This window comes from Psittacula echo, assembly GCF_963264785.1.
Source record: "Psittacula echo genome assembly, chromosome: 1".
Taxonomy (NCBI): domain Eukaryota; kingdom Metazoa; phylum Chordata; class Aves; order Psittaciformes; family Psittacidae; genus Psittacula; species Psittacula echo.
The window spans coordinates 79,962,716-79,988,708 of record NC_137735.1 but is presented as its reverse complement, the minus strand read 5'-3'; the positions used below and the strand labels follow the sequence as shown (position 1 = coordinate 79,988,708).

Sequence of the window (25,993 nt, the reverse complement as noted above, 5' to 3'; positions counted from 1 at the left end):
GCATCGGCTCCTGCGAATGAAAAAGGACCACGATGCTGTCTGTCTTCTACCTCTTCCTTCCAGTGCGAAGGTTGGTTTTCTTGCTAGTAACTGACCTGCCTTTTGAAATTCCGTCTGACCACACCAGGCATTCAATATGCCCTGAGCCTTGATCAGATCTATTTTGATGTATGTCTGGATTGGCTCTTGCAAAAGGATTTGTCCCTTGCTTAGCATGTTGAAATAGAGCTGGTTAGGCTTATTTCTGTAGTTACCTTGAAGAAAAATGAGCTTTTTTTTCCCCTCAGCATTTTTTAGAGAGAATCTGAACTCCGAAAACGTGTGGGCTTGGAATAAACGATTGAATCAACTCTGAAAGAAATATGTGCCTGGGGGTAGGTAATTTATTTCTGGCTTTTGGAAGGCAAAAGCTTTTGGATATTTGCTTACTTGACAAATTTGTCAAGAACCCCCCCCATTAAATCGTCCCAAGGAAGAACTGGCCCTTCCCTCTCCTCTTTCAGTTGAATTGACAGTGTCTGATGAAGAGGAGAAGGGTTTTTCTGTGCCTTGGACACATACTCTTTATTAGAGCAGGCAGCCAAGTCTGAGCCCAGAAAGCAGATTAAAGCTAAAGGAATTCCTGCAGGGTTTTATTCATGTGGCTAGGACAGAAAAGAGCCAATAATAAACTGCTTTATGGGTTGTCTGATCTGGGTTCTCTGTGCTCTCCTTAGCTGGCAAGATGTCATTTTGGGCAGCAAGAATTCCTTGGTGCCTACTGATTACTCCTTTTTGTTGCTTACAGTGGTCTTGGCTATGTCCTGGCAGCTGGCATGGCAGGTCTGTCGTGACTGGCAGTGGGCCTTCAGGGTGAGTTCCTCACCGTCACTCGGGCGGCTGAGCCATTCATTGTAAAATCAGAACCATCCCTGGGGTTGGGATTACTTATGCTCGTCATGTCAAAGGTGAACAGTGGAAAGACCTTCTACTGCCTGACTGGTCATGAACTTGGTGTTTTAGAGGACTTGGTCATGAGTTTGGTGTTTTCCCTTGTTCCTGCAGGACGAAGGAAAGATTTTAGCCTAGTTCTTGCAGAATGGAAGAGGCACAGGTTAAACTGTACAGCAGCCAGGGCAGGCGCTGATGTGCTTCTTACCTGAGGAGGCACTTGGATGCATCAAGACCTCCTGAAATAGAGGAATGTGAAGGTATCTTCTGTTCTTGTCACGTCATCGTGATGTTTCTCCGCAGAGAACACCAAGTGCTTTGGAAGTACTCTGTCAGATCCTCCCAAGTTCTCTATAAAATTAACTAGCATGTACACGATGAGGGGGGAAGAATGTTTGCTGGAATAACAGTCTGAAGTTACGCAGGTAACACTGATGGCTGCATGATTGATTCTTGCATTTGTAGCTGGAATATTACTGTTCACTTTTCTTTCTTCACATGTTTTACTCCAGAATCAGAGGGAGCGGTCGTGTATCTTTATGATGCAGAGGGAGGTCTTTTTTCCTCTGAAGTCACCATACATCACCAAAGCCGCTCTTCTTTACAAAAATGACCTACAAACCGCAAGTTACATTCATTTCTGAGCATAGCTGCCATTCTCCAGTCCGTAATTCTAATGCTGAATTTGAAGTTCTGTAGGCTTTTCACTCCACGGGTACCCTTTCTGTAACCAGCCTTGCTTGTGTCTACAGATAACTCCTTGCCTGGGAGGTCTAGCACCGGTTCTTCTGCTTCTGCTAGTCCCTCACAGGACCCAGGGAAGGACAGCAGCACACAGAGCACTGAGCATCTCTGGCACAATACAAGCAGCAGCTGAGAAGCCAGGAGTACACAGAACTGCCAGGACTACTTGGTGTCACGATGTCATCTCACTTGCCAAGAAGTAAGTGATTTTAGCAGCCAGGGTCCCCTCCCCTGAAGAATGACCATTCCCTTTTGGGGAATATGGTCATCACATCCCACTCAGCTCCTTTGTGTCGCATGTTGTGTACAAGTTGCTTGAAACACCATAAACACTTTTACAGGAATGCTACACAGGAGATCAAAAACTTCTTTGTGTCTGTTATTCTCCTCTTTTGAGGGGGAAGGAGGCAGAGTTAGGATGGGAGTGTGCTCCTGTTGCAATCCAGCTTTATTTTCTACTAAGTTTGCCTTTCCCTCTTGCTTTAACACGTTAGGGTAAACTAGATTGGGAAAAGAGCACAGTTCACAGTGTGACTCTCTCTGCCATTCTTAGTGCCTGAGGAAGGTTGGATCAGCATGGTTGAGGCAGTCTTTCTATGGTGTTTGTGAGCCTCCTGTGCCTCTGATGAAGAAGCTCAGGGCCTGTAGGACTCGAACCTGGTTTATAAAGTAGTTGCGTGTGTGTTCTGAGCAGCTAACCTGTGGCTGGCAGATGGCCTCTTCTTTTTAAACAGAACACTTCCATTTAGCTACTAATTTGCTACATTCTTGCCCACTCTCAGCTGTCGTAGTTCTCCTATCCAAAATTTCACAGCAATTTTTTTAGCAAAAGCTGGCAATGAAATCTGCAGGTAACAGGACTGGGATTTAACATGAAATCAGTGGGTCGTAGTCTTCACACTAATTAGGATTTCCCTGTTCATAGATAAAGCCTCATCAAAGTTCATATCTTCAAAGGGAGTGCATTTTGATTATAAGAAGTCTAAATGAGGTAGGCTGCCCTATTCGTCACACCCTGCTATTTCTAGTATCTCTCATTTCCTTCTTTGCCTCTCAGCTGGAGTTTTGTCTGGTCCTCACTGGATCTGACTGCCATGGCCTTTGTTACTGGAGCTGTGGGAATGTGTGTACCGCTGTTTCTTTACAGGGCTCAGCTTGTCCAGGGCACTGTGTCACCGTGCCTCCAGGAGACATGCAATTCATCTAACAGGTGAGGTGCACACAGCTGTGGAAACACCCTTGGGAACACTGCACAAGGCTGAATCCCAGTTTGTTTAAAGACAGAAGGTAGGATGTGACTGTGAACGCTTCTCGTGAAGGCAGTTGGGTGTGAATGTTGTACTACCTTGCTTGCCGGGATGCTGAGGCCAAGTGGCCTTTTGCACCACCAACGGCAAAACATCAGCAGCTATGATATTTGTTGAATATTTTGATTGTTCTGTGTTTCTTCTGCACTAGTTCTAATATTCTTGTTATCCTGTAGTTGTTATTTTCTTACACGGTAGTTGTTTCGTTGTTTTACTGTAGTATTTATGTTGTTACTCTGTTGTTTTATTGTAGTATTTTTGTTGTTACGCTGTTGTTTTGTTGTTATAACAATAGCAAACCAGTGTTTTGACCCTAATTTTACTATCATTTTAGTATTTTTTTACTATCAATATGCAATTCCCACTCTCCTCCACCTCACCCCCATCCCCTGTTTTTATGTCCTCCACCTAAAATAACCAGCCTGTGTTCACATCTGTCTTCCCTGTGTTTGATTCCTGGGCCAGGCCACAGGGTGCAGCTTTCCAGCACCCTCTGCTTGTGGGTACTTGCTTCCCTTGTTCAAACACAGCTGCGTGGTTGAACAACAGTTATTATTATTATTACTGTTTCTTCTTCTTATTTCACTAGTTTTCCTCCACTTTGCCTCTGCTTTGAGCAGTTGCACTTTGAGGGTGGCTTTGGCTGCCCCACCAGCCCTCTCCCTCTCTGGCGAGGTGATGCCGTGCAGACAGCCCTGGCCTGCTCAGCTGGGCTGCAGGGTCCCCGCAGCAGGGCCATGGCATGGGAGATGCTCAGGGGAACCGTGTTCTGTGTGGTCCGTGGCATCGTCCCTGCCATGGCGCCTGCCTGGCAGGACACAGCAGGGCTCTGGGAGCTGCAGGCACAGAGGCGAGGGTGGGATAAGGACAGGGGTGGCACAGGGACGCTGGCTGTCAGGGGCGCGGGGGGCACAGGGCTGTCAGTAGGAGGCGGGTGGAACGGCGGGGCCGGTGGAGCAGGGCCGCGAGCTCTAGAAGGCGGCGGCTGCCGAGGTAACGCCGCGCGGCTCCCGCAGCGCGCTCCGGGCCGGTGGCCGTTGCTGCAGAGCGATCGAGAGCGATGGCGCTGCCGGGCCCGTGGCGCTGCCCTTGTTGCTGGCCGTCGGCGCTGGCAGTGGCGCTGTCGGTGGCGGTCGCCTGCCTGCTGCAGGGATTGCTGCTGGCAGCGGCGCTGAGTGCGGGGGGTGCCTGCTGTGCGCTGCGGTCCCGCCCGCCCGCCAGGCGCCCTCCGGCCCGGCGCTCTCCAGCGCGATTCCTGCTCCCCCAGCGCCCTCCCCGACTGCGGCTGCCCTCGTACAGGCCCAGGCGCAGGCTGATCGCCCGCTTCCCAGCCACTCGGGACCAGGTTGCTTGGCGCCTGACGAGGAAAAGGGCCAGTAACGGCGGACCGGCCACTGTGATCGGCCGAGGTCTGAGCACCCCGACCCGCGGCAACTGCCTCGGGTGAGCGCGGGAGTAGGATGTGGGTGGGATAAGGACACGGGTGGCCCTGGTAAACAGGTGGGATAAGGACACGGGTGGCAGTAGGACACTCCTTCTCAGGGACATGGGTGGCACAGGGACACAGGTTGTCAGGGATGAGGGTGGCAGAGGGACACGGGTGGAATACAGGCACAGGTGGCAGGGAGAAGCAGGTTGTCAGGGATGAGGGTGGCAGAGGGCAAGGTTGGGTGGGATATGGAGACAGCTGGCACAGGGACATAGGCTGTCAGGGATGCAGGCGTCAGAGGGCACGGTTGGGTGCAGATGTGGATTGCACTGTGATGGAGGTGCCAGGCCCATATCACTTCCCTTGGTGCTGGCCTGCGTGGTGCTGCAGGGATGGCTGTTGGGCACAGGGGGTCCTGGGGTGTGATGAGATCCTGCCAGCCCGCATCGCTCCTGTCTTATGTCACCCGTACGGCAAAACGACCTCTACAGTGGCGTGACTGCAGGCGCCGTCCATGCTGAGGGCACCCGTCCCGCCGCTGCTGACTCGGGTGAGCTTGGGGGGAGGATGGGATCGGATCTTCCTGCCACTAACAGCGGCTCCAACTGTTGTCTGCCAGCAGAGCCCCGCCGCAGTCCGTGCGCCAGCAGGACCCGCTGCCGCAGGACCGGAGCCCTGAGACCGTTTCCCCACCGGTACGCTGGGACAGATGATGAGAGAAAATCTCTTTGCTGTGCTGGCACCTTTTCAGCTGGAGGCAGCAGCGCGTGTGGGAGCCCTGTGTTCCCACTTTGACACAGGTCTCCTCAGCAGCTGCTGAGCTGTAGTAAAACACTGCTCACGTCTTGGGCTGGGCTTGCAGATGTGCGAGTGGGACGTAGTCGTGGCTGATGGAGCTCTGCAGCTGTGCAGTGAAAGGTTTTATCCCGGGTGGGTCAGTAGGGAAGGGTTTACTCTGGCTGGGCCAGCAGCGTCCTCCCTCCCTCCCCATTGCCTCGGCCAGTAAAGAGCCTGGAGGCTGCTTGCTCCCAGAGCGGATTCAGGTTGAGGTGCTCAGACTTTGCCCTCCACAGACGTTGCAGAGGTAAGTTGAGCAGTGTTGAAGCAAGAGAGGCTGTGGGCTCAGTAGCCAGCACCTGGGAGATGGGATTTACTCTGTGATGAGCAGGAGAAAGGGAGGCTGTGCTCCCCTGAACCAAATGAGTTACTCCTGGTCTCTTTCCACATGCCAATAGAAGAGGATGTGCGTGAGGGAGTCCCCGCAGTCTGGCCCAGGATCCTGCTGCGAGGTGCCACTTTGGACAGGAAGGTAACGTACTGCTCATCCAGCCGGTGCCTGCTTGTCAGTGCCGGCCAGGAAGAGAGCAGTCGCTTTCCCAGCTGAGCCGGTGCCCAAGGCCTGCTCTCCACGGGAGCTGGGACATTCCAGGCCCGTGAGACATGGCTGCTGGGTCACCCAGTGGTGGGGAAGCTCCCTTGTTGTGTCCATCAGCATCCCTGCTGCCTTGTGCCCCTGCGGCGCTGGCGGCAGCGCTGACCTGCACCATCCCTGCCCTGCCCGCAGGCCGGGTTGGAGCTCGAAGGGCTCAGACTGCTGCAGCGGTGGCGTTGCCCTGTGGCACTGGCATGTCCTGTCCCAGCCTGGGGCTGACCCTAACTGGCTCTCTCCCACTTGCACAGGGAATGGGAATTGTTGCGACCGGAAGACCGTGCTCCAGGAAGAGCCAACAAGGCCGTGCAGACCGAGGAAGGTGAGTGTAGGTGGGGCCCAGCTCTGTGCCGGGCTTGGATGGGCCCCTGGCTTGGGCCTGCTCACATTCCAGGCGGAACTCATGGCAACACTTCCTCAGCCGAAAGGGAGAGGAAACCCCGTGTGCCCATCGCGGAGAGGGTCCCGTGGCACAGTGCGAGATGTGGGCCCGTGTGGCAGTTTGTGTGGTTTGTGGTTCGGGTGGGCAGCGTGCAAGGAGCGTCTGTGGAGGTGGGAAGGGGCCGCCGGCCCGTGGAGCCCCAGCAGGCTCTTGTGAGAGCTTCCCCACGGATCTCTTGTGGCCAGCTGCTGCCCCAGGGCATCGCAGCCTTGTCTGTGGCTGAAGGCCGTGTCCCTGGCTCTGCCCTCCAGGATGGGCATCCGGAGAGGAGTGAGAAGGGACAACCCCCTTGGTGCAGGCCAAACACCTCTGCTGGGAGCTGCTCCTGACTTGTCTCCTCCTGTAGCTGTCAAGAGGCCCGAGGAGAAGCGGCGGCAGTCCCCGAGCCCACCACCTGCGCTGGGGAAAGGAAGGCCACGCAGGAGGAGCATCTGCCTGCTGGTGCCTGGCGAGACCCACCCACTGGTGCTGGTACGTCGCTGTCTCGCAAGCCTCTTTTGCCCTCCTCTGGGGATAGAATGTGCTCAGTGCAATCCCTGCAGGGCTGGGAGCAGGCTGACCTGCCTGCCTTGGGGCAGGAGGCCTCATCCTTGGCCGAGTGGGAACTGATGCTCTCCCCTGCCCCAGCGTGTGGTGGCTGTGCGTGACTGCTGCCCGCTGCTGGAGCAGGTACTGGCCTGGGCAAGGCTGCCGTGGCCTCAGCGCCAAGCCGGTGCCAAAATGAAGGGGGACCGGAGCTCCGCCGTGGCTGTGGCAGAACCACGGCTTCACGGCTCTGGCACGCGCCTGCTTGCACACCTCCTTCAGAGCGGCTCTGCTGGCTGCCCTGAGAAGGAGCTAAGCTACTGCTCTCTCTTGGCAGTTCCCTGAGCTTATTCCTGGGTACCCCACCACAGAGATGACCCTAAGCGAGGAGAGGGAGGCAGCGTGGCAGCGCTACCGACAGCTCTTGGGACCTAAGGCTGGTAAGGGCAGACTGGGAATGCGAAGGGCACGGCAAGGAGGAGAAAGCCACGGCCTGGGCTGGCAGGGTGTAGCGCAGGCCGAGGAAGCTCCTGGGCCAGTGCTGCCTGGTCCTCGGGTCTGATGCTCTTCGAGACTTGTGAAGACTCGGGACGGAGTCCTCGTGTCCCGCAGTCCCCAGGGTGGTTGATGGGCGAGGTTGCCCAGGACCGGAGCTGCGAGCTGTTCAAGCTGGGAGGCTCTGCTAAGGGGTAGTCCCGTGCGGCAAGTTGCGGGTCCTGATTTCTTGCTCCCTGCCAGCAGCCATCACCCAGGGCTGCTCAGGCACCAGCCACACACAGGCAGCATCCACGACCACAGCATCAGTCGTTTCTGGGCAAGCGGCTTCCACCACCACCGGCTTTCCTGACACCACCCAGTCCAGCAGCAGGAGCGCGCCCGTCTTGCCAGGTGAGTCGGGGTGGACAGGACTTCTGTGGGGGTGAAGGGCAGGGCTTGATTTAGGCAGCAGCTTTCCTGCCGCACCTGGCTGAGCTGCCAACTCCCTAAAAGCCAGGCTCTTCCTCCTTGGCCGACCCCGGCTCACAGTGGTGTGCTGCTTTCCAGGGACTCCTGCACCCTTCTGGGGCCAGCGCCCATCAGGCCTCGGACGAGACCCCGCTTCCTCTGGTATGGACGCAGTTGGTGCTTCAGGCTTGAGGAGCTGATGGGTGGTGTTGTCCCCTTGGGCTAGGGGATGGCGGAAGGGCCGGCTCGGGTGGTAGCTACTGGCCTCCAGGGATGCAAAACCTTCCATTCCCCCCGGGATAGGGATGGGGGTAGCCCCGGTGCCAGCTCAGAGTGAGGCTGCAGAGACCTGAGCAACAGTTGTGCTTCCAGGTTCGTCCACCTCTTCCAGCCGGGCAAGATCCAAGGACAGAGCCTGCAAGCGGCACAAGGCACGGATCCATCATTTCTGCAATAAGTAATGGCCAGTGCTGCTGGCCCCCACCTGTGCGGGCTGCGGTCCAGAGCAGCCCCGAGGCGGGACCAGAGTGATGGGGCCAGGCCCCGTTTCTGCTGCCAGCAAGAAGCCGTGCTGGGTGGCAGCGCCTGGGGTGGGACAGGGGGAACTCTTCCTACTGGAAGAGCTCCCCAGCCGGGGCTGATGAACCTCTGTGCGTCTGTGCAGCCTTTCCGTCCTGGCTTTCTTTTGCCACGTTTCCTAAGGTGTAAACTTTTGCTCCAGCCCTGGCAGTCTCTCCCCTCCCTTCTTATCCCCTTGCCCATGTTGGGGTGCTCTGGAGCCACTGGGGGAGTCCCGAGCGGACTGGGGTCCTCCCCCTCCCCAAATCCCCATTGCTTTTCATTTGTGGCTCACCCCCACCTGTTTGGGACTTACCAGCTCCCAGGACCTGCGGTGCTGTCTCCCCTGGTGCTGTGCAGTGGGAGCGCGGCAGAGGCTGCTGGAGCCAGGAGTCACCCGAGAGCTGCTCCCCCCTGCCCGTGGGGTCCTCACCACCCCCAGGAGGCCTTCGCTGCTGGGTCTTTTACTCCCTGAGCCCTGTAATTGTGTGTGCTGGCTGCAGTCTAAATTAGCCAAAACCCCACAAATATTGAAACCTGCTTTAAGGAAATCACACTTTGTTTTGATATTTGAGCTGTTACAGCACCTGCTTCCTTCTAAATTGCGATGCACATGGGTGGGACTAAACCTGTTCTCTTTGGTTTTTTTACTTCCCGAAGGAGGAGGACCGCAGAGATGCCAAGTGGCCTTTTAGGCCACCAGAGGCAAAACGTCGGCGTCTATGATGTTCATTGAAGATTTTTATTGTTCTGTGTTTGGCCTACGGCTGTTGTAATATTCTTGTTATACTGCTGTTGTTTTGTTCTTATACTGTACTTGTTTTGTTGGTTTATTGTAGCTTTTGGTTGTTATACTGCTGTTCTGTTGTTAACACTAGTAAACTAGTATTTTTACCATAATTTTACTATCATTTTAGCGTATTTTTTTACTGTCAATATACAATTTCCACCCCCCCTGCTACATCCCCCACCCCCTGTTTTTATGTCCCCCACTTAAAATAAACAGACTATGTTCACATCTGTCTTCCTGTGTTTGATTCCTGGGCCAGGGCGCAGGTGCCACTTTCCAGCACCCTTTGCTTGACCCATCACTAGGCGTCCCCTCTGACTGCAGATGCTCCCCATGGTGCTGCAGCACTCAGTTTACAGAAGGTCAAGGACAGAGAAGTGCCTTGGCAACGGCAACCAGAGGGGTCTTTACGCTCTTGAGCAGAGGTGGATGGGCTGAAGGAAACACCTAGGGTGCTCCCCAAGCTCAGGGATGGCAGCGGCATCCTCCGCATGGCTGGGAGAGGGCAGGTGGGGAAGCTGGGGGGGCAAGGCGCAGGCAGGATGGGGCAGCCGCAGGCTGCACATGCCAGAGCTCCTGCCCTTGCATGACCTTTTCCTTTCAGTCACCTGAAATAGTTCAGGGGATCCTTCCCCTGACGGTGCACCTGATCTGTCCCCACAGTCATGGCTGTGTCCCCCTTCTTCTCCCATCCCTGCCATCATTAGGTGCGTGTTTGTGGCTTCTGCAACCTATTGGCTCATTTGGCCAAGTCAGGTGATGCCACCTCGGGCTGGCACTGCCACCCCTGGTTTCCCCTGCTCCCTCGGTCCCCAGATAAGTCTGGGCTGGGGAAGTCCACCCGGGCCAATAGCCTCTTCCTGATAGGCATGCGCAGAGGCCGCAAGCTGCTGAACGCTGAAGGTGAGGCGGGGAACAGTGCCAGGGATGGGGTATCCTGGGTGGCTGGGGTTTGGCACAGTCCCGTGCTGCTCCTGAGGGGGCTGCAGCCCCTCTCCCTTCCCAGCCGGGCTCCTCCGGGTCTCCGATGCTGCCTGCAGCAGGCTGCCACCTGCCCAGAGGTGCTGGGGACGGCTCCACAGCAGCAGGGGCCCCTCCGCCTGGCACGGGCACACTCACAGGGGCTTTGGCCTCACTGGGGAAACGAGAGCCAGCTTCTGGGACTCCCAGAGAAGGCAGCTCCCCCCAGCAGCACAGGAAAGCGAAGTGCTGTGGAGCACCTTCAAGGTGCAAGTGACCGGTATCATTTTCCCATCTTTCTCGTCCCCCCACCCCTCCGAATTAGCATCACTGCATCTTTTGCTTTTTTAAGGAAAATGTACTTTGTGAAAATAGACATGATTATAATACAATGTGATATTAAATGAAAACGTACCGTATCACCAACACTCTGGACGCTCTGCTGGCATCATTCACGTACCGCAGGGAACTGTCCTTCTCAAAACAAGTACCCCACTGAAACATGCAAAGAAAGTAACGCTGAAAAGAACAGAAACCCTGTAGTACAAAGCTCTCCGTGGCTTAGAAAGGGATGTGCCTGAACTCAGAGAACACATCGTCTCAAATGAAAATAGCTGCCATCTCTCCATCCCAGCTCTGCTTTCTAAATGCTCCAAGTCGGGAGCAGCCCACTGAAACAGCCAAAGAAAACTGTGACCAAGGCAGACACCAACCAAGCAAATAAATAAAGAAATGAGAGTAATAATAAAGAACGAAATCAGGCGGAGTCCCCAGCCAGTGTGCAGTCAAGGAGCAGCAACCACAGGAGCAGCTTCCAGCAGCCCGCTGGCTCCACAGGCAGAGGTATGGACCCCTTCAGGGTATCGCTCCTCCCTGTACGGGAATCCTGGCGCCGAACAGGACTGAGGCCGTGTGGGACGCTCCTAGGCACAGCTGCATATTCACAGGTTGACAGAACAAAGAACTCACTCCTCAGCCCAGAGACAGCAAAGAGGATTCACGGGAACAGGGAAGTGCAGATTCTCTGTGCAGGAAGTGAAGGAGTTGACACAACCTCCTTTGGACCAGAGAAATACCAGCGTGTGGAGGACAAGGGATCTCTTCCTCCAGGGCCGCGGCTTTGCTGGGAAAAGCCCTTCAGCAAACTTACAGCCAGAATATAAGTTCTAATTGAAAGTATTCCCAGGCACCTGGTGCCCTGAGAGCTTGCCAGGGGCAGGATGCGCTACTGTGGAGGTAGCTGTGTCCTAGGGCTGAGGCCTCACACACCCCAGTGCTGTGACGCTGCCTTCAGAGCCACTGCCTGCACTGGGTGGGCACCCTCCCTTTTGGAATGAGCTTTTAGAAATCAGAAAGCATCCTGGCCCTGGGCTCGGTTTCCTCTTCCCAAAATACCAATGGCAGGTCAGTTCCAGCAGCAGCCTTCTCTCCATGATCTCATCTCGCTGGGTTTAGGCATCTGGACAGGGACCATTTCTGACCTGGCAGGACAAACTTTCCCAAGAAGCTGCAAAGTTTAGCAGGGAAGAGGCTCTGCGTTTCTGAGGCTTTGGAGACCACCTGTCCCACTGCCTTCTCTTCCACACAGCTTTCACACACCAGCATCTTCCAAGCTCCCAGCTGTACATCCTATGCTGGTGTTCCCCAAAACACGAGAGGGGCTGCAGCTGTTCCAAGGAAAAGCTTTCCTCAGGAACCCTTCTGCCCTCATCATCAATCTGCTTGCGTCCAGCCACGTCGGGGAGTGCACCAACAGGGAAGATGTTAGTGATGACAGCGCAGCAGGATGCTCTGCCTGGGGTGAAAGCATTCCTGAGAGCACAGATGTCATTCCTGCACAGGCAATGAAGGAGAACCCCCAGCAGCTGCTTGCAGCGCACTGGCCGGAGTGATGCACGGGCAGAACGTGACTGCTAGAGCCACAGCACAACTGAACTTTACATGCTGTGGGCCGGTTTATTTAAAGTTTCCTGGGGTGAAAGCAAAAGCAGCACCGCTCCATCACCCCACCTCCTGTGTGACAAAGAGCACAAGCAGCAGCTGTGACCTCTCCTCCCCTTGTAGGCTGCAGTCACGCTGTTGTAGTCCAGGCACTTTGCTCCAGGAAGAAAGCACTCCTGGAACAAGATGAACAGAAACCTCTTCTCCGAAGTCAGGCTCAGTAAACGCAAGCCCTGTGGAGCCAGTCCCGAGCAGCCAGGAGTGCTACAGACCTCACACAAAAAGAAAGCGGAGCCGTTCCTCATCCCGCCTCTTTTCTCCCAGCTGCTGGCTCGCCCCAGCCCTGCCCCAGGGCGTTTAGGGTGGGGTTACAGATCTTGCTTGTGGCTGGGAAGAGGTGCGTGCCTAAGGGCAGGGGTGTTTGTGACCTGTGGCGTCGGGTAAGTTCTTGCTGGGATCCTGCTACAGTGCTGGCTTGTTCTGATCTTAATGTCTTGCTCTGTGTGACTGGTTTGTGTCTCTGTTAGGAGTACACGATGGACTCGGAGAGGGAGAAAAGGGGGGGGGGGCTGGGGGCAGAATGGAGCCAGTGAAAACACAGGTGGCTTGAGTTCTATTTAGCTTTCCTTGATCAGATTCATCACTTTGACTTACACCATCCTTATTCAGTACTTTGTAATTCTTTCTTAAGGAAGCATCTGAATGGATTTGGAAAACATGCTATTGACATAAGCCTCATTGTGAGGCAGAGAAGATGGGGTTTGTTCTGTTTGGAAACCTGGGTGGCTGCAGTTCTTGAAGCTTCTTAAAGTCCTGCAACTGTTTTAGGCCTTGAAAAGAAGTTCTGAGCTTCTTAGGGATTTACACATAATAATTTCTCCTAACATTTTTCTTTCTAGTAAATATACCAGCTAAGTTGACATTAATGCTCCTCTTGGTAAGGGGGGTAACATTATTCGAGCATTACTTTCTGCTCTGTATATTTTTATCTTGACACAGTCGTACATAACAAGGGAACATGATTAAAAGTAAGTATTGACTATTAACGAAAGGCATCTGAAAAGCTACTTTGAAGTGTGGAGTAGAGACTTCTGGTTGCTGGCTCAAAGGGACAAAGGCAGACAAGTTCTTTCACTGATGCTGAACTTGTCTTAAGCAGAAAGGGCTGCAAAAGTCATCAGAATAACATTTTCTTATTAGCGGGCTGAGATTCTGTCTTGTTTTATTGTCTTGAAAGTGTGTCAAGTGTGCAAATGCCAGCAAAAAAGGCCAGATTTTGCTCATACGCCTTTTAATTTCATTTGGAAGATCTTCTGAGGCTATCTTCAGACCAGGAGAAATTACAGGTAGTATAAAGAGTGGGTGGAAGGAGCTTCCCAATGAAATGACTAGATAGAAGTGCCTACTTTTTAGTTCAGTATTGCTTAGACCAAGAGATGCTTAAGCTGCCCAGAGTGAGAGTTAAATCCTGATGAGCTGCCGTGTGGGGCGTTCCTCACGAGGTTTGAGATGTTGTCTGGGCATCATCTACGGAACACATTCCTGCCGAAGGACAGAGAGGCCAGCTCTCCTAGCTTCCGAGGAGAACAGGCATGGAAACCGATAGCACAGCTTGGGCTGTTTCAGTTCCTGTTGCTAACGAAGCTCCCTGCGCAAGCAGCGGACACCTCTGAGTTTGAATGTCCCACTCCCTGCTCAGGCTCCGCTGCCGCCTGTTGCTGTCGGGTTTCCTTTCCCATGGCATTCCGTTTCGGTGGGCGGGCGGGTTGAGGCGGGAGGCGGAGCGCTGCTGGGGCCGAGCGCCCGAGGGGTGCGTGTGTGCGCGCGCGCGCGCGCGGAGGCTGTGCCGGCCGCCAGTGTTTGAGCGCCACCCAGCGGCGCGGCGCGGCGCGGCACCGGGAGCCGCCGGTTCCCGTCGGCTCTTGCCTTGGGAATGGAGTGAAAGCAGCGCGCACGTGCGCCTCCTCCCTGTAATTCTTCAACGTGATTTGAAACATTCTTTTCAGACTTATTTATCCACCGTTGTGGGTGTAGGTAAAGTTTTCAATCCCTACGACGTTGTGCTCATTCTTTATTGTGAGTGTAGTCACCTCTTGACTTCCTTGGTTTAACACAGCAGTGGGATGCATAGAGAATGTGCCATTATAGCTTCTGTGGTCTGTAGCAGCGCAAAAGGCAGTAGTGATGATATTGAATAGTGAGCAAAAATCGCTTCCTAATAGTAAGTTGACGCCCTCTGAAATGTGTTCAGACTCTAGCTGACTTACCATGGAATAGTTTGGGTTGGAAGAGTCCTTCGAAACTCATCTAGTCCAACCCCCTGCGATGAGCAGGGACATCTTCAACTAGATCAGGTTGCACAGAACCACATCCAGCCTGGCCTTAAATATCTGCAGGGATGGTGCATCTATCACCTGTCTGGGCAGCCTGTGCAAGTATTTTGCCAGCCTCCTTGTAAAGATGTTTTTCCTCACAGCCAGCCTGAATCTCTCCATGTAGAGCTACCATGAGCAGGAGTGGGGAGAGATGCCCATCATCTGTCTCTAAATCGTCCCTTAGAAAGCTGAGGGGTAAGCTGTTGCTCAAAATAAGACCTGTCCGGAAATAAAATTTGTATAGACTTACCCATGATGAAATTAAACATGCCTGCTGGTTCAGGAGCAACTAAATGTTCATGAAATGAAGGTAGAGTGAAATACTAGAGTGCTGAGTGTTCATTTGACAAAATGGCCTAGAATAGTAGGTGCTATTGTTGTTTTCAGCGTAGTCTGAAGTGTGAAACACACTTCCTTAAAAGAAACTCCAACCATAGGCTCTTGTCTTCATGCATGAGTCAGACGCTGCAATCAGAGCTCATTGCTATTAGCTGCCCATTAAGCTACTAGTTTTCTCTTAATTTTCACTTTAAACCGTCCAAACAAGGTGCAAGAAACCAAATAACCTTCTGAAGTTTGCAATCCACACAATGGCTCAAAAGACGTGGGACCAGTTCTGTGTCTAAAAAAATACTGAATATAATAGGGAACCTAATGCTGGAAGAATCAAGTAAGAGTACTTGTTCAAATCTGAGTGGCCCGACTAAAGACAAGGAATAAAGGTATCTACACACCCTGAAAGAGCAAGAATGACTTCCTGCATCCTCCTTTCTTCTCCTTTCAGGCCCCTGTTTGGGAAGAAAGGGAAAAAAATCCTGTTTCCCGATTCAGAGCTGTAGAATGTGCACAGTTCCAGCAGGGAGGAAGAAGGATGGTTTTGTTTCCATCTCTCCCTGTAACATTCTGGGTTGGTTTTTTGGTTAGGTTTTTTTTTTGTTTGGTATTCCCTCCATTGAAAGAAACCCAAACGAGCAAATAGTCTGGAGTGTAAGTCTTCTGCTTAAACTGCTGGTTTGACCTAAAAACTCAGGACCTTGCTGGAAAGGATTTTGTTCTGGGGTAGATCTGGTCAGTGCAAAGCAGGTGGTGGTAAAAGGAAGAAGTGACTGGTTGGGTGACAAGGACAAGGCTAGGTAGCTTAAGTAGTGTGTGTAAGCAAACGACTGTCCAGGGTACCTTGTCTAGCAAACGCCTCTTCTCTAGGAAGGCCGTTTTTAGCTCTGACAGCTGACTGAGACATTAGTGAAGTTTATTACTAATTTGGCATATGCAATTCCTGTGAGATCCGTGCAAAGTCGTGCACTTTGGGATCTTGGATGCACAATGGAATATTTTGCTGCTGTTTCCCTTTACTTTTCCTTGTCCTCAGGGTATAGCACTTCAGCACTTTTGCAAAAACACAGGACTGCAGCTTTTTGCCTCTGTAAAGTCCTTGTAAAGCAGGGACCGCAAGGAGCGTTTCCTTTCAGTTTTTAGTGGTTGGGCTTCACGGCCGGAAATGAGCGTAGTGATTGAAGTTCCTCATAGCCCCAAACCAAAACTGACTCATAGCTTGGCGTGCTAAGGAGATACCTCATCTATGGTAGCTTTGTGCGCGGGGAAATATGCACAACCCCAGGGCGCATGAAAGCACAAGCTTGCAGTCCCAGCCACCTCGCGAGGAGCAGAGTTACGGAGCTGCTGCAGCACATGGGAGACAAGGTCCAGTCGTGTCTGTGTCAAGGAAGAGTCCGGCAAAGAGAGATTACCTGATAGCTGCTGTGCTGTGCTACACAAATTTGATCAACTTCATGGTCTGGTGCCTTGTACCAGGTGAGAGCCCATTTTCTCCTTCTAAGCAAAAAAGAAAGGTAAGTTTTCAACAGCTCTACTTATGCCATAGTCACAGATGTTTTCTAAAGTTAAGGCTATGCTTTCTGTCTTTGATCTTTCTCACTTATCTGCATTAGTCTTTCAGTCATACTTTGAATTAAATGTGCAATTACAAACCTAGAAAGACCAATAAGTGATGGTTTACTTTCTAATGGTTAGTAGAATGCTTATAAGCATCACATCTCTTAAATACCTACGATTCATGCTTTTAAACCTTAGTCTCTTCCAAACATACTTTAGCATCGAGAGCAACTGGTCTCTTTTTGTGTCTGGATTCTACAGAGATTTGACTAAGATGCTTCCCCTTACTGTATACTGCAACTTACCAGGCCTTCTTTGGCTCTACTAGATTAGATATGGCATTCCTTTATGTGAAGAACAGAATCCCAGGATTGTTAGGGTTGGAGAGGACCTTAAGATCATCTAGTTCCGACCCCCCTGCCATGGGCAGGGACCCCTCACACTAAACCATGTCACCCAAGGCTTTGTCCAACCTGGCTTTGAACACCGCCAGGGATGGAGCATTCACAACTTCCTTGGGCAACCCATTCGGGTGCCTCACCACCCTTAGACAGAATAGTGATGCCAGTCTCCCTGTTAAAAGGGCAAGAGCTATGTTGTCTTTGTGCAAGTTTGTTTAGAGGGAGCTTCACTTCCTCATGACCTGACAGTGGTGTGATTTCTGCAATGAAGAGTGTAAAGAGGATGAAGATCCACTTCCTTAAGCGTCACCTACTAAATTTACACCTTGTTTTCTAATAAATAATATCCTTCATCCAAAATGTGATTTTTAGGTTTGTTGGGGGTTTTTTATTATTTTTTTTTTTTTTTAAACCTAGCCATAAGAGCAAGGCATTGCTCCTTGTAAACTGGTGGGGGACCTGAGTTTTCCCTCCCATGGATGGGGCTTGGAGCAACCTGGTCTAGTGGAAAGTGTCCCTACCCATGGCAGGGGGTTGAAAGTGCACGAGCTTTAAGGTTCCTTCCAACCCAAACAAGTCTGGGATTCTCTGTAAACTGTGGTCTGTGTCAATTCTCAGGTTTAGCATCTCCCCTTAGCATGTACCATGCTTTCAGGGATCTGATTTGTAAATTAAGAGGAAACACTTGTTGTGAGCTTGCTATATTTTACTTCCGAGTGGCCTGGAAATCATAAATGTTTCAAAGCTTTGGAGAAAACCCAATGGATGAATTGTTAAATGTGGAATTAATATGGAGTGACAGTACACTCACTCTTTTTTTTTCCTACTAAGACCATTCAGAAACTGAAGACTGAGTATCTCTCTACATTGAGAGGCTGGTGGGTTTAGGAGTTGAAGCTTATTTTGGTTTGAATACTTTTTAACCACACACGTAAGAGGGAAGGAAACAAGTAGGAGTGCATGCTGAATGAGACTACAGGCCTGTTAGTGAGAAACTTCAGTGCAGGAGTTCTGTTGTCAAGTGACTTTGTGAATGGTAAGGGACAGGAGAGGCTGAAACTATCTTGAAGCAAGAACAGGCTTGCTGGGAGGAAGTATTAAGTTGGCTCATTCCAAGCTTTGAACTATTGTTTAGTTCCTGTACAAGCTAAGAGCTTAGAGTTTTCAAGGTGGTTTGTGAAGTGCCTGCGTTAATAAGCTCAGTTTCTTGAGTGAGGTACCTTCAGGGACAGGTCTGAATTCATCTCTCTGTAGGATCCAGTGTTAGCTGGCCTACAGGAAGAGCTATGGAGTGTGTATCAGCTCATGTTGGTCTCCTACCAGGTTACATGGCCAATCTGCTAAAACTGAAGTTGTTGCTGTAGTGCAGAAGGCTTCTGGTAGCTATATTGGTTCATGTGGCAAGGCTGGGGTTGTCCTCACCAAATCTGTGCTACAGACCTTCTGTGGGACTTTGTCTTCCAGGTTTCCCGCATCAAGTAGAAAAAGTACTGAGCCTGACTGGCGAGACACAGCTCCTTGAGCTTGATGCCAACGTCCACGGTCTACTTCCAGCAGCACCACTGACACTTCATTCCCTCCTTATGACTGCCTGGGTGAGTCCCAGCTTGCTGGCTATGCTGATGTCGGGGCGGAAGGCTGTTGCTGGTCACTGCCATTGTAGGATGCTGTATCCATGTGGCTGGCTCACAGGCGCCCTCAAACCCAGTGTGATTTTGTGTGGCTGGTTGTTATCCAGCTGATTTAGCTGTTAATAGATCAGGGTTATCTACCTGTTCTTCCACTACTGTTCCCATTGTGCCTGTAGTAACGGTGCACGTAACTGTTTCCTTGGATGTGAAGATAGGCTTTATTCTGGAGAAGTGAATTTATGCTGGGAAATGAAAGGCATTTTGGATGTATTCCAAGCACGGTAATGCTCGGAAGCTGCCCGGCACAGTGGCTCTCTAGCAGTCGGGGCAAAGGACTTTGAAAATGAGGCCTCTGTGACAAATCTTGGACAATCCCTGTGAAGATTACCTTGATGTTTAAAACCTCCATGGGCAGGGAGTCCTGGCAAGTTGCACAGCGTTGATAGTGCAGCATGGCTTGACCCATCATTCCTGACTCTGCTCACTGATCTCTTGGGTAAATAAGTCTTGCAGCTGCTCTGTGCTGATAGTCTTTTTGGGAACAAGATGGGCCCCAGCCCAAGTCTGATTTCCTTGAGAACAGCATGCAGTTAACAATGGGTAGTCTTCTGCTCCTGCTCCAAAGCAGTCTTTAGAAGTGAAATACTACAGTGCCGTGGCTGTAAGCCTCAGGAGGTGCTGGTGGAACAGGGAGTTGCTGTGAATGAAGCTTCGAGTTGCAGTGAACACTAATGAGAGCTTCTTTCCTCCACGTGACAGCTCTTCCTCCCGGATGGAGTCACTGTGCCGGTGGTCGTGGCGCACCAAGTTGATGCAGGGCACATGTTCCTGCAGCAGCACACTCACCCCACTTTCTACGTGCTGAGGAGCCTTGAGCAGCAGATGTGCGTCTGCTACTCTCAACCTGAAATTCCAACCCTGCCAGCTCCAGTAGAAGGCAAGTAACTTGACTGTTCACTTAAGAAACTTCGAGGGTCATGTGAAATCCTGCTGCCCTGAGTTAGGCTTGGGAGGTTTCCCAGTGCATGAGGTGTGATAGTTCGTTGGTTATTCCATTGATTTGGGCTTTTTTTTAAGCTCTGTTCTTCCTCACCCCATTCATCCCTGAATACTTCTCCAGCCACATAGTTGCACATTGAAATTTGGAAGGACGTAAGTCAGTCTTGGGTTATTTCTTATCTACCTGGCACCTGGTATATTTTTGCTGACAAAGTGTGGAGCTACTCCCGCATCTTCCTAGTGTCACTGCCTGTACATGGTCTAAAGTGGAGGGTGCATCACATGGAAAGGAGTTATTCGTCATAACTAATGCCTGAAGTGCTGATTTCTGGAAATCCGCTGAGCTTTCTTCTCTGTACCCTTATGTTCCGCAGTCGGTATTATCTGCGCAGCTCCAGGCTTGGATGGGGCATGGCTACGGGCTCAAGTTATCAGCTACTTTGAAGAGACCAGTGAAGTGGAACTCAGATATGTGGACTATGGAGGATATGCCAAAGTGAAGGCTGACACAGTCAGACCAATCAGGTCTCTAGCTCCTCTTCCATGGCCTGAGGCCATATCTGGCTCGAATCTTCTTCAGAGGCATCTGTATTGTTTGAATTCCTTCCGGGTTTTTCCACAGCTGAAGTGGGAATTGGTAGAAAGGTTTGCCTCAGCAGCAGGGGTGGGTTCCCTGGCAGCAGAGCAAGCTCTCACAAGGCTTTATTGAAGGGGAAGGAAGAGGAAATTGTGACTTCTGTCACTTTAGCATGGCAGCTGAGCAAAAGGATGCCTTTGGGAGGCCCCAAGGTGTAGTTAGTTGCTGAGCTAGGAATAAGATTGGGATTCTCTATGCTCCAGCCCCACTGTCTGGGAGAGCTGTATTGGATGAGGGTTTTCTTACACAAGCCCATTAAATACTTGCTTGTGCCCAGAGGTGGGAGGAAAGCAGTCAAGCCTCCATGGTGGAGGTGGCTTTTGCTTGGAGCCCAGTCCAACGTGGCGTGCTCATCAGACAATGGGTTGCTGCTGCTGCTTAGATTGCTGGGAGGTTGTTTTTGACTGTCATCAATGTTACACTAAATCCCTCTTACAGCAATTGATTAATCAATGTCACCTTAAAGAATACAGGAGTGACTTAAAGCCCTGTTCTTATTCTGATGGATTCTCTTTTCTTTAAGGTCTGACTTTTTATTGTTGCCTTTCCAAGGAGCAGAAGTTTTCCTGGACAATGTGGTGCCTCTTGCAGGTAATGGAGCTCCTGACAAGTACTATTGGCGGTCCCACTGCAGTGTCAGTGGGTGCCAGCGGTGGGCAAGCAATGATCGTGCCTGAACCTTCCCTCTCTTATTGCAAGCACAGCTCTGGTGTGACTAGAGCAAGGACTGGAAAAAATGAATTTTATTCTTCTAAATGTGCTAGCATGGCAGAACCTGTCAGACTCCAGGGGAAAGATGATAAATGTCCAGGCTTTTTCCGGCTTGGAGGAGAGGGTGAATTACTCTCCTAAAGAGCAAGTTGGCAGGGCTGGCAGTGTATTAAGTGAAGTAGCTGTAACTACTCTGCTACCTTCTGTCATAAAGTAGCTGTAAATGCAAACTTAGTTTTAATGTGTTAAACCAATATCTGATACTTTCCTACTAAGGTGACTGACGTGTATAGTTCTGTGTTCAAAATGCTACCGTTCAAGCCCCGGCAGAGTGTCATGGTGGTAGATATGCCTGATGCCTGGGGGCCTAAGAAGCTGCCTTGTACGGAAGGGGTTTCTGTGGGAGCTGGGGATCAGGCGGGTCAGTAGTGTCTTCAGGGTCAGTGAAGCCCTGAGGCCCTTGAGCTTAGTTTATTAAGGATCAAAATACTAATGACCGCTGAAAGGTACTGCAGATACGCACTTTTCTATTGTTAAAGCCTCCTAATTCATCAGCCACTTAAATTCCTATTAACTTAGCTAGTGGCTTTAGAAAGCACTTCATTCTTCCTTTCAGCAACCCAGCAGGCATAATGCTTGTGTGATCTCCAGCTTAATAGACTGGTTTCAGCAACAGTGGGTGAGGATTTGCTGGCCTAATGGATGTAGGAGGTCAGGCAAGGTGAGCTTAATAGTCCCTTCTGGCCTTTGAAGCCTGTGACTGTCATTTGTTTTCTCCTGCTCTTCCCCAAGATGAGGATCGCTTCTCCCCTGAAGCTGACGCAGCTGTTGGCGAGATGACCAGAGGCGCAGTCCTTGAGGCGCAGGTACGTGGAGCTGTTGGGAAAAGTCTTGTTGCTGATGGTACTACTGCTGTGACTCTGTGCACCCCCCATCCTGTGTGTGTGAAGACAGACAACAAAGCCAGAGCCTGGAAGTCTGGCTGCTGAGCAGGGTCTTGATGAGAACTTCCTGGTGTAGCATCAGTTCCCGCTCAGGGCTGTGTGGCTGGGGAGGGATGAGTATTCCCTCTTGTGAGTGATGTGGGCAGAAAGCCAGGGTATGGATTTGAGTGATGAAAGTGAACTTGCCCACAGGGTGTTCCAGCTGCTGCCTGGTGGCAGGAGCTGCATTTCCTCCAGCCTACACATAGGAAGGGGTGTCTGATAGGGAGCGAATGATGCTGGCATTGCATCCTTCACGGCTCACAGCAGAACTGCTGCCCACTCTGGTTTTTCTGTGTTTCCAGGTCACAAATTATGACAGTGCAACAGGACTGCCACTGATACAGCTGTGGAACCTGACGGGCAATGAGGTGCGTGCGTTGACGTACCTCTTTTGTTGGAATTGATGCCGATGCAGGCTTCCTGTTGTTGATTAGGAACTTGCTGATCGTTTTTTCTCTAGTGGTTTGTTCACCTTTCTACTTTTTGTTTTCTTTCTTTTCACCTCCCTTTAGGTGGTGTCCGTAAACAGAACTCTGGTGGAAAGAGGCCTTGCTGGGTGGATTGACTACTAGCAATGTCCTACCATTTCCCTAGAAACACATACCTCATCTCGGTGAAAGGCAGGGTTATTAAAAGCCATAATGACAAATACTGTAGCTTTAAAGCAAAAAATCGTCTCTGGCCTCTATTCAAAAGCTGAATGGGAAAAACCTTAAAACCTTAGGGCTCGTTCGAAGGTAGCAGATGCTCCTTAAGCTGTGATTGTTCCACATGTATAATAGCCGTGAACTTAGTGTCTGCTTTCCCTTCAAAGTTAGAATTATAGAATCATAGAATAGTTAGGGTTGGAAAGGACCTTAAGATCATCTAGTTCCAACCCCCCTGCCATGGGCAGGAACACTTCCCACTAAAGCATGCCGCCCAAGGCCTCATCCAGCCTGGCCTTGAACTCCGCCAAGGATGGACCATTCACAACCTCCCTGGGCAACCCATTCCAGTGCCTCACCACCCTAACAGTAAAGAACTTCTTCCTTATATCCAGTCTAAACTTCCCCTGTTTAAGTTTGAACCCGTTCCCCCTTGTCCTGTCGCTACAGTCCCTGACGCATAGTCCATCCCCAGCATCCTTGTAGGCCCCCTTCAGATACCGAAAGGCTGCTATGAGGTCTCCACGCAGCCTTCTCTTCTCCAGGCTGAACAGCCCCAACTCTCTCAGCCTGTCTTCATACGAGAGGTGCTCCACTCCCCTGATCATCCTCGTGGCCCTCCTCTGGACTTGTTCCAACAGTTCCATGTCCTTTTTATGTTGAGGACACCAGAACTGCACACAATACTCCAAGTGAGGTCTCAGGAGAGCGGAGTAGAGGGGCAGGATCACTTCCTTCGACCTGCTGGTCACGCAACTTTTGTTGCAGCTCGGGATGCGGTTGGCTTTCTGGGCTGCGAGCGCACACTGAAGCTGGCTCATGTTCATTTTCTCATCGACCAACACCCCCATGTCCTTCTGCGCAGGGCTGCTCTGAATCTCTTCTCTGCCCAACCTGTAGCTGTGCCTGGGATTGCTCCGACCCAGGTGTAGGACCCCTTGCGCTTGGCATGGTTAAACTTCATCAGGTTGGCATCAGCCCACCTCGCAAGCGTTACATTGGTTGTCCTTTTTTAACAGGCTCTGCCTATGAAATTAATGAATGTGATTAAGGAATTTAATGTTCAGTGATGGATTTCTTGACTTGAAAATCGTGGCTTTCTCTCTTTCCCTTCAGGACTCGCCGATGCACAAGGCCCTCTTCTGGGTAGCCATGGCAGTGCTGCAGCTGGATGAAGTAAACCTGTACTCAGCAGGTACAGACCTGCTTGAGCAGAATCTGCACACCCTGGACAGCCTTCGAATATTCAACGGCAAGGTGAGCTGTTAGCGACCAGCTCTGACTGACACTGGGTTTGTGTGAGCACTTACATCTGTTGATAACGGAAAAAAACACAACTCTTGTCCTCCTGGACACTGGGTAAGCAACTGAAATTGCAATTTGCATTAGGAATTGTTCCACTTGGGTACTACCAAGAGTAAAACTGCGATGTACGTAACTGCGTTCTGAACCGGCACAGAAATGTACAGGTGTGTTGTGTTCAAAGGTGTGTTTGGTATTTCAGTGTAAGCTCTTAAAATTACTCTGTCACTTGTCAAAAGAACACCTTGAGCTATCATGAGCAGCTCTTGGGTCTTCTTTTTCCTGGTCAGAGCCCGGAAGAGGTGTTCATGGAGATCAGGAGGCCCCTCGAGTGGCACTGCAAGCAGATGGACCATTTTGTTGGGTTGAATTTCAACTCCAACTTCAACTTTGCAGTAGTGGGACACCTCCTGAAGGGTAAGAACACATCTTGCATCTCCTGTTAGAGTTGTGCTTCCTTACCCTTCGTGTGAAGTGTCCTGAGAACATGCTAATGAACACAGTAATGCTTCGTAAATATGCATTGAACATTAAATACAGTATTCGGTTTTTAACCCCATTTCTTAGGGTACAGGCACCCTTCTGCTACCACTGTAGCAAGAACTGTGAGGGTTTTACACACACTACTAGCTCTGGTTAACAAGCACAGGAACCTGTGACAGGTTTGAGGTGAACACCCAGAGCGTGGCTTACCTGGCAGGTAAAAGCAGACAAACCAGCGTTGTTCTCAGTTTGTGCTGACTGAAAATGAATGGATTCTTGTGGGAATTCTTACGGGTTTAGGTTGATAAAATTGTACCAGCGTGAAGGACACTTGTAACTGGGGGTGGACGAGGGGCTGGGCCAGGCTGGGGTGCATCAGAGACAGCGTTTGGGGGGCTGAAGGCTTTGCCCACAGGGGAGCGGCTGTGCAGCAATGGAAACGCTTCAGGGAGGCTGAAGGTTTCTTGATTTAAGCCTTGCAGTGTGTGCCTTACAGTGTGCCAGTTCCTAGTGATCTACAAACAGAAACTGTGACCCTGTGAGGGCAGGTATTTAAGTCAGGTAATTGTGACTGGATGGGGATTAGCATTCTTTTTAAATGGCCTGCTTTGAATCAGAACAAAGACGACCACTGGGACATAACCACTCCGCACTGCAATGCACACAGGAGGAGTTGGTAGTGGGTGGAATGTTGCTTACCTTCAGCGTTGCCTCTCTGCAAAACTTACGTTGACTCTCTTTGGCTTTTTAGCTTTGCTGCCAGTGTCTGAGGAAGTTGGAAGTCGCTGCAGCCTAAAGCACAGGAAGTCTCTCTTGTTGACAGCCGTTTCAATGGAGAATGTTCCCATGGATACCTACCCCATCCATCACAGTGACACTAGCTGTAGGTTGGTTGTCTAACTTTTAGATATTTCACATACATTTCAATGTCTGTTTCCTTTAATAAATTATCCAAAGGTAACCTGTGTTCTATTAAAAACTCAGTCACAGAAATTTGGGTATCAAAATTCATAGAGATTTAATTCTGAGGTCTGTAAAGCTATTGCAGAGCTGAACTGCTTTGGAGGTTGTTCAACTCTTTGCTAACATCTTTCTACAAGACCTAATTTCATCTCGTTTATATTTTAGAAGAAAGTTTTACTTGTCCTTTTATAAGTAGTCACTTTACCCTTGTCATGAAAATCTCACCACCTGAGAGCCTGTCTGTATGCAGCACAGATATAAGCTGAGAAACCCACCTCAAAGTGATGGGGAGAGCCAGTTTCTCTCAATGGGGAGCACTTTACTCAGTGTCTGTCTTCTCAGCATCCAGTTTTGTCTTGCCTTGTAGGCTGTTTCGCTTGTGTGCTTTTCACTGCTTTATTGTTTATCTCTTCAGCATTACATCCATATCAGATTGTTAGCCTTCACTAGTCAGTTTTGCAAGCAAAGTAATGACTATCTCTTTCTCTGTGTTTTGGGGAGATTGACCTGTTAGGAGAGACGGGTTTAATACAGGATAGTTTGGCTATTTGCACAATTTATGCCTAAATATGCACAGTTCTAAAGATTTTCTGAATTGAATTTCTCTGCACTTTCAGGACACTAAAAGAAAACCAACCCTGGTCATCACCAAAGGGGTCAGACAGAGACCTGGCTGCCAGTTACCCGACAGTGGGACAGATAAGCCCTTGAACACGAAAATCCATGAGTTTGGATATGGGGCAGCCGTCAGAAGCGAACACTAAAAAGCTTCTAGGTTATTCACATAACTAATTCACTCCTTTGTCTGCAGAGTACCCCAGGGAGTGTTACTGGCCAGGCATTATACTTGTATTTGTTCTGACTTCAAATGCTTATTCCCTATGCAGAGGAATGTGTGCAGTTCCTACAAAGTATGATTACAGAACACTGTTTGGTTGAAGTGGACTAACTCAGTTGTTTTGATC

The 25,993-nt window shown here is 50.7% G+C and overlaps 2 protein-coding genes across 2 annotated transcripts in view; one reads left to right on the top strand and one right to left on the bottom strand.

Moving 5' to 3' along the window:
- Positions 1 to 25,993, bottom strand: part of LOC308232915 (protein spinster homolog 3-like) — a gene marked incomplete at both ends in the record, with an annotated part of 90,319 nt that overhangs the window by 52,264 nt on the left and 12,062 nt on the right.
- On the top strand, positions 15,980 to 22,205 carry LOC308226839 (A-kinase anchor protein 1, mitochondrial-like; the record flags this gene model as incomplete). Its single annotated transcript, XM_080628895.1, has 8 exons — positions 15,980 to 16,187; positions 18,134 to 18,264; positions 19,060 to 19,237; positions 19,674 to 19,824; positions 20,460 to 20,527; positions 21,440 to 21,513; positions 21,936 to 22,001; positions 22,146 to 22,205. The coding sequence occupies 8 exons, from the start codon at positions 15,980 to 15,982 to the stop codon at positions 22,203 to 22,205; spliced, it is 936 nt and encodes a 311-aa protein (XP_080485021.1).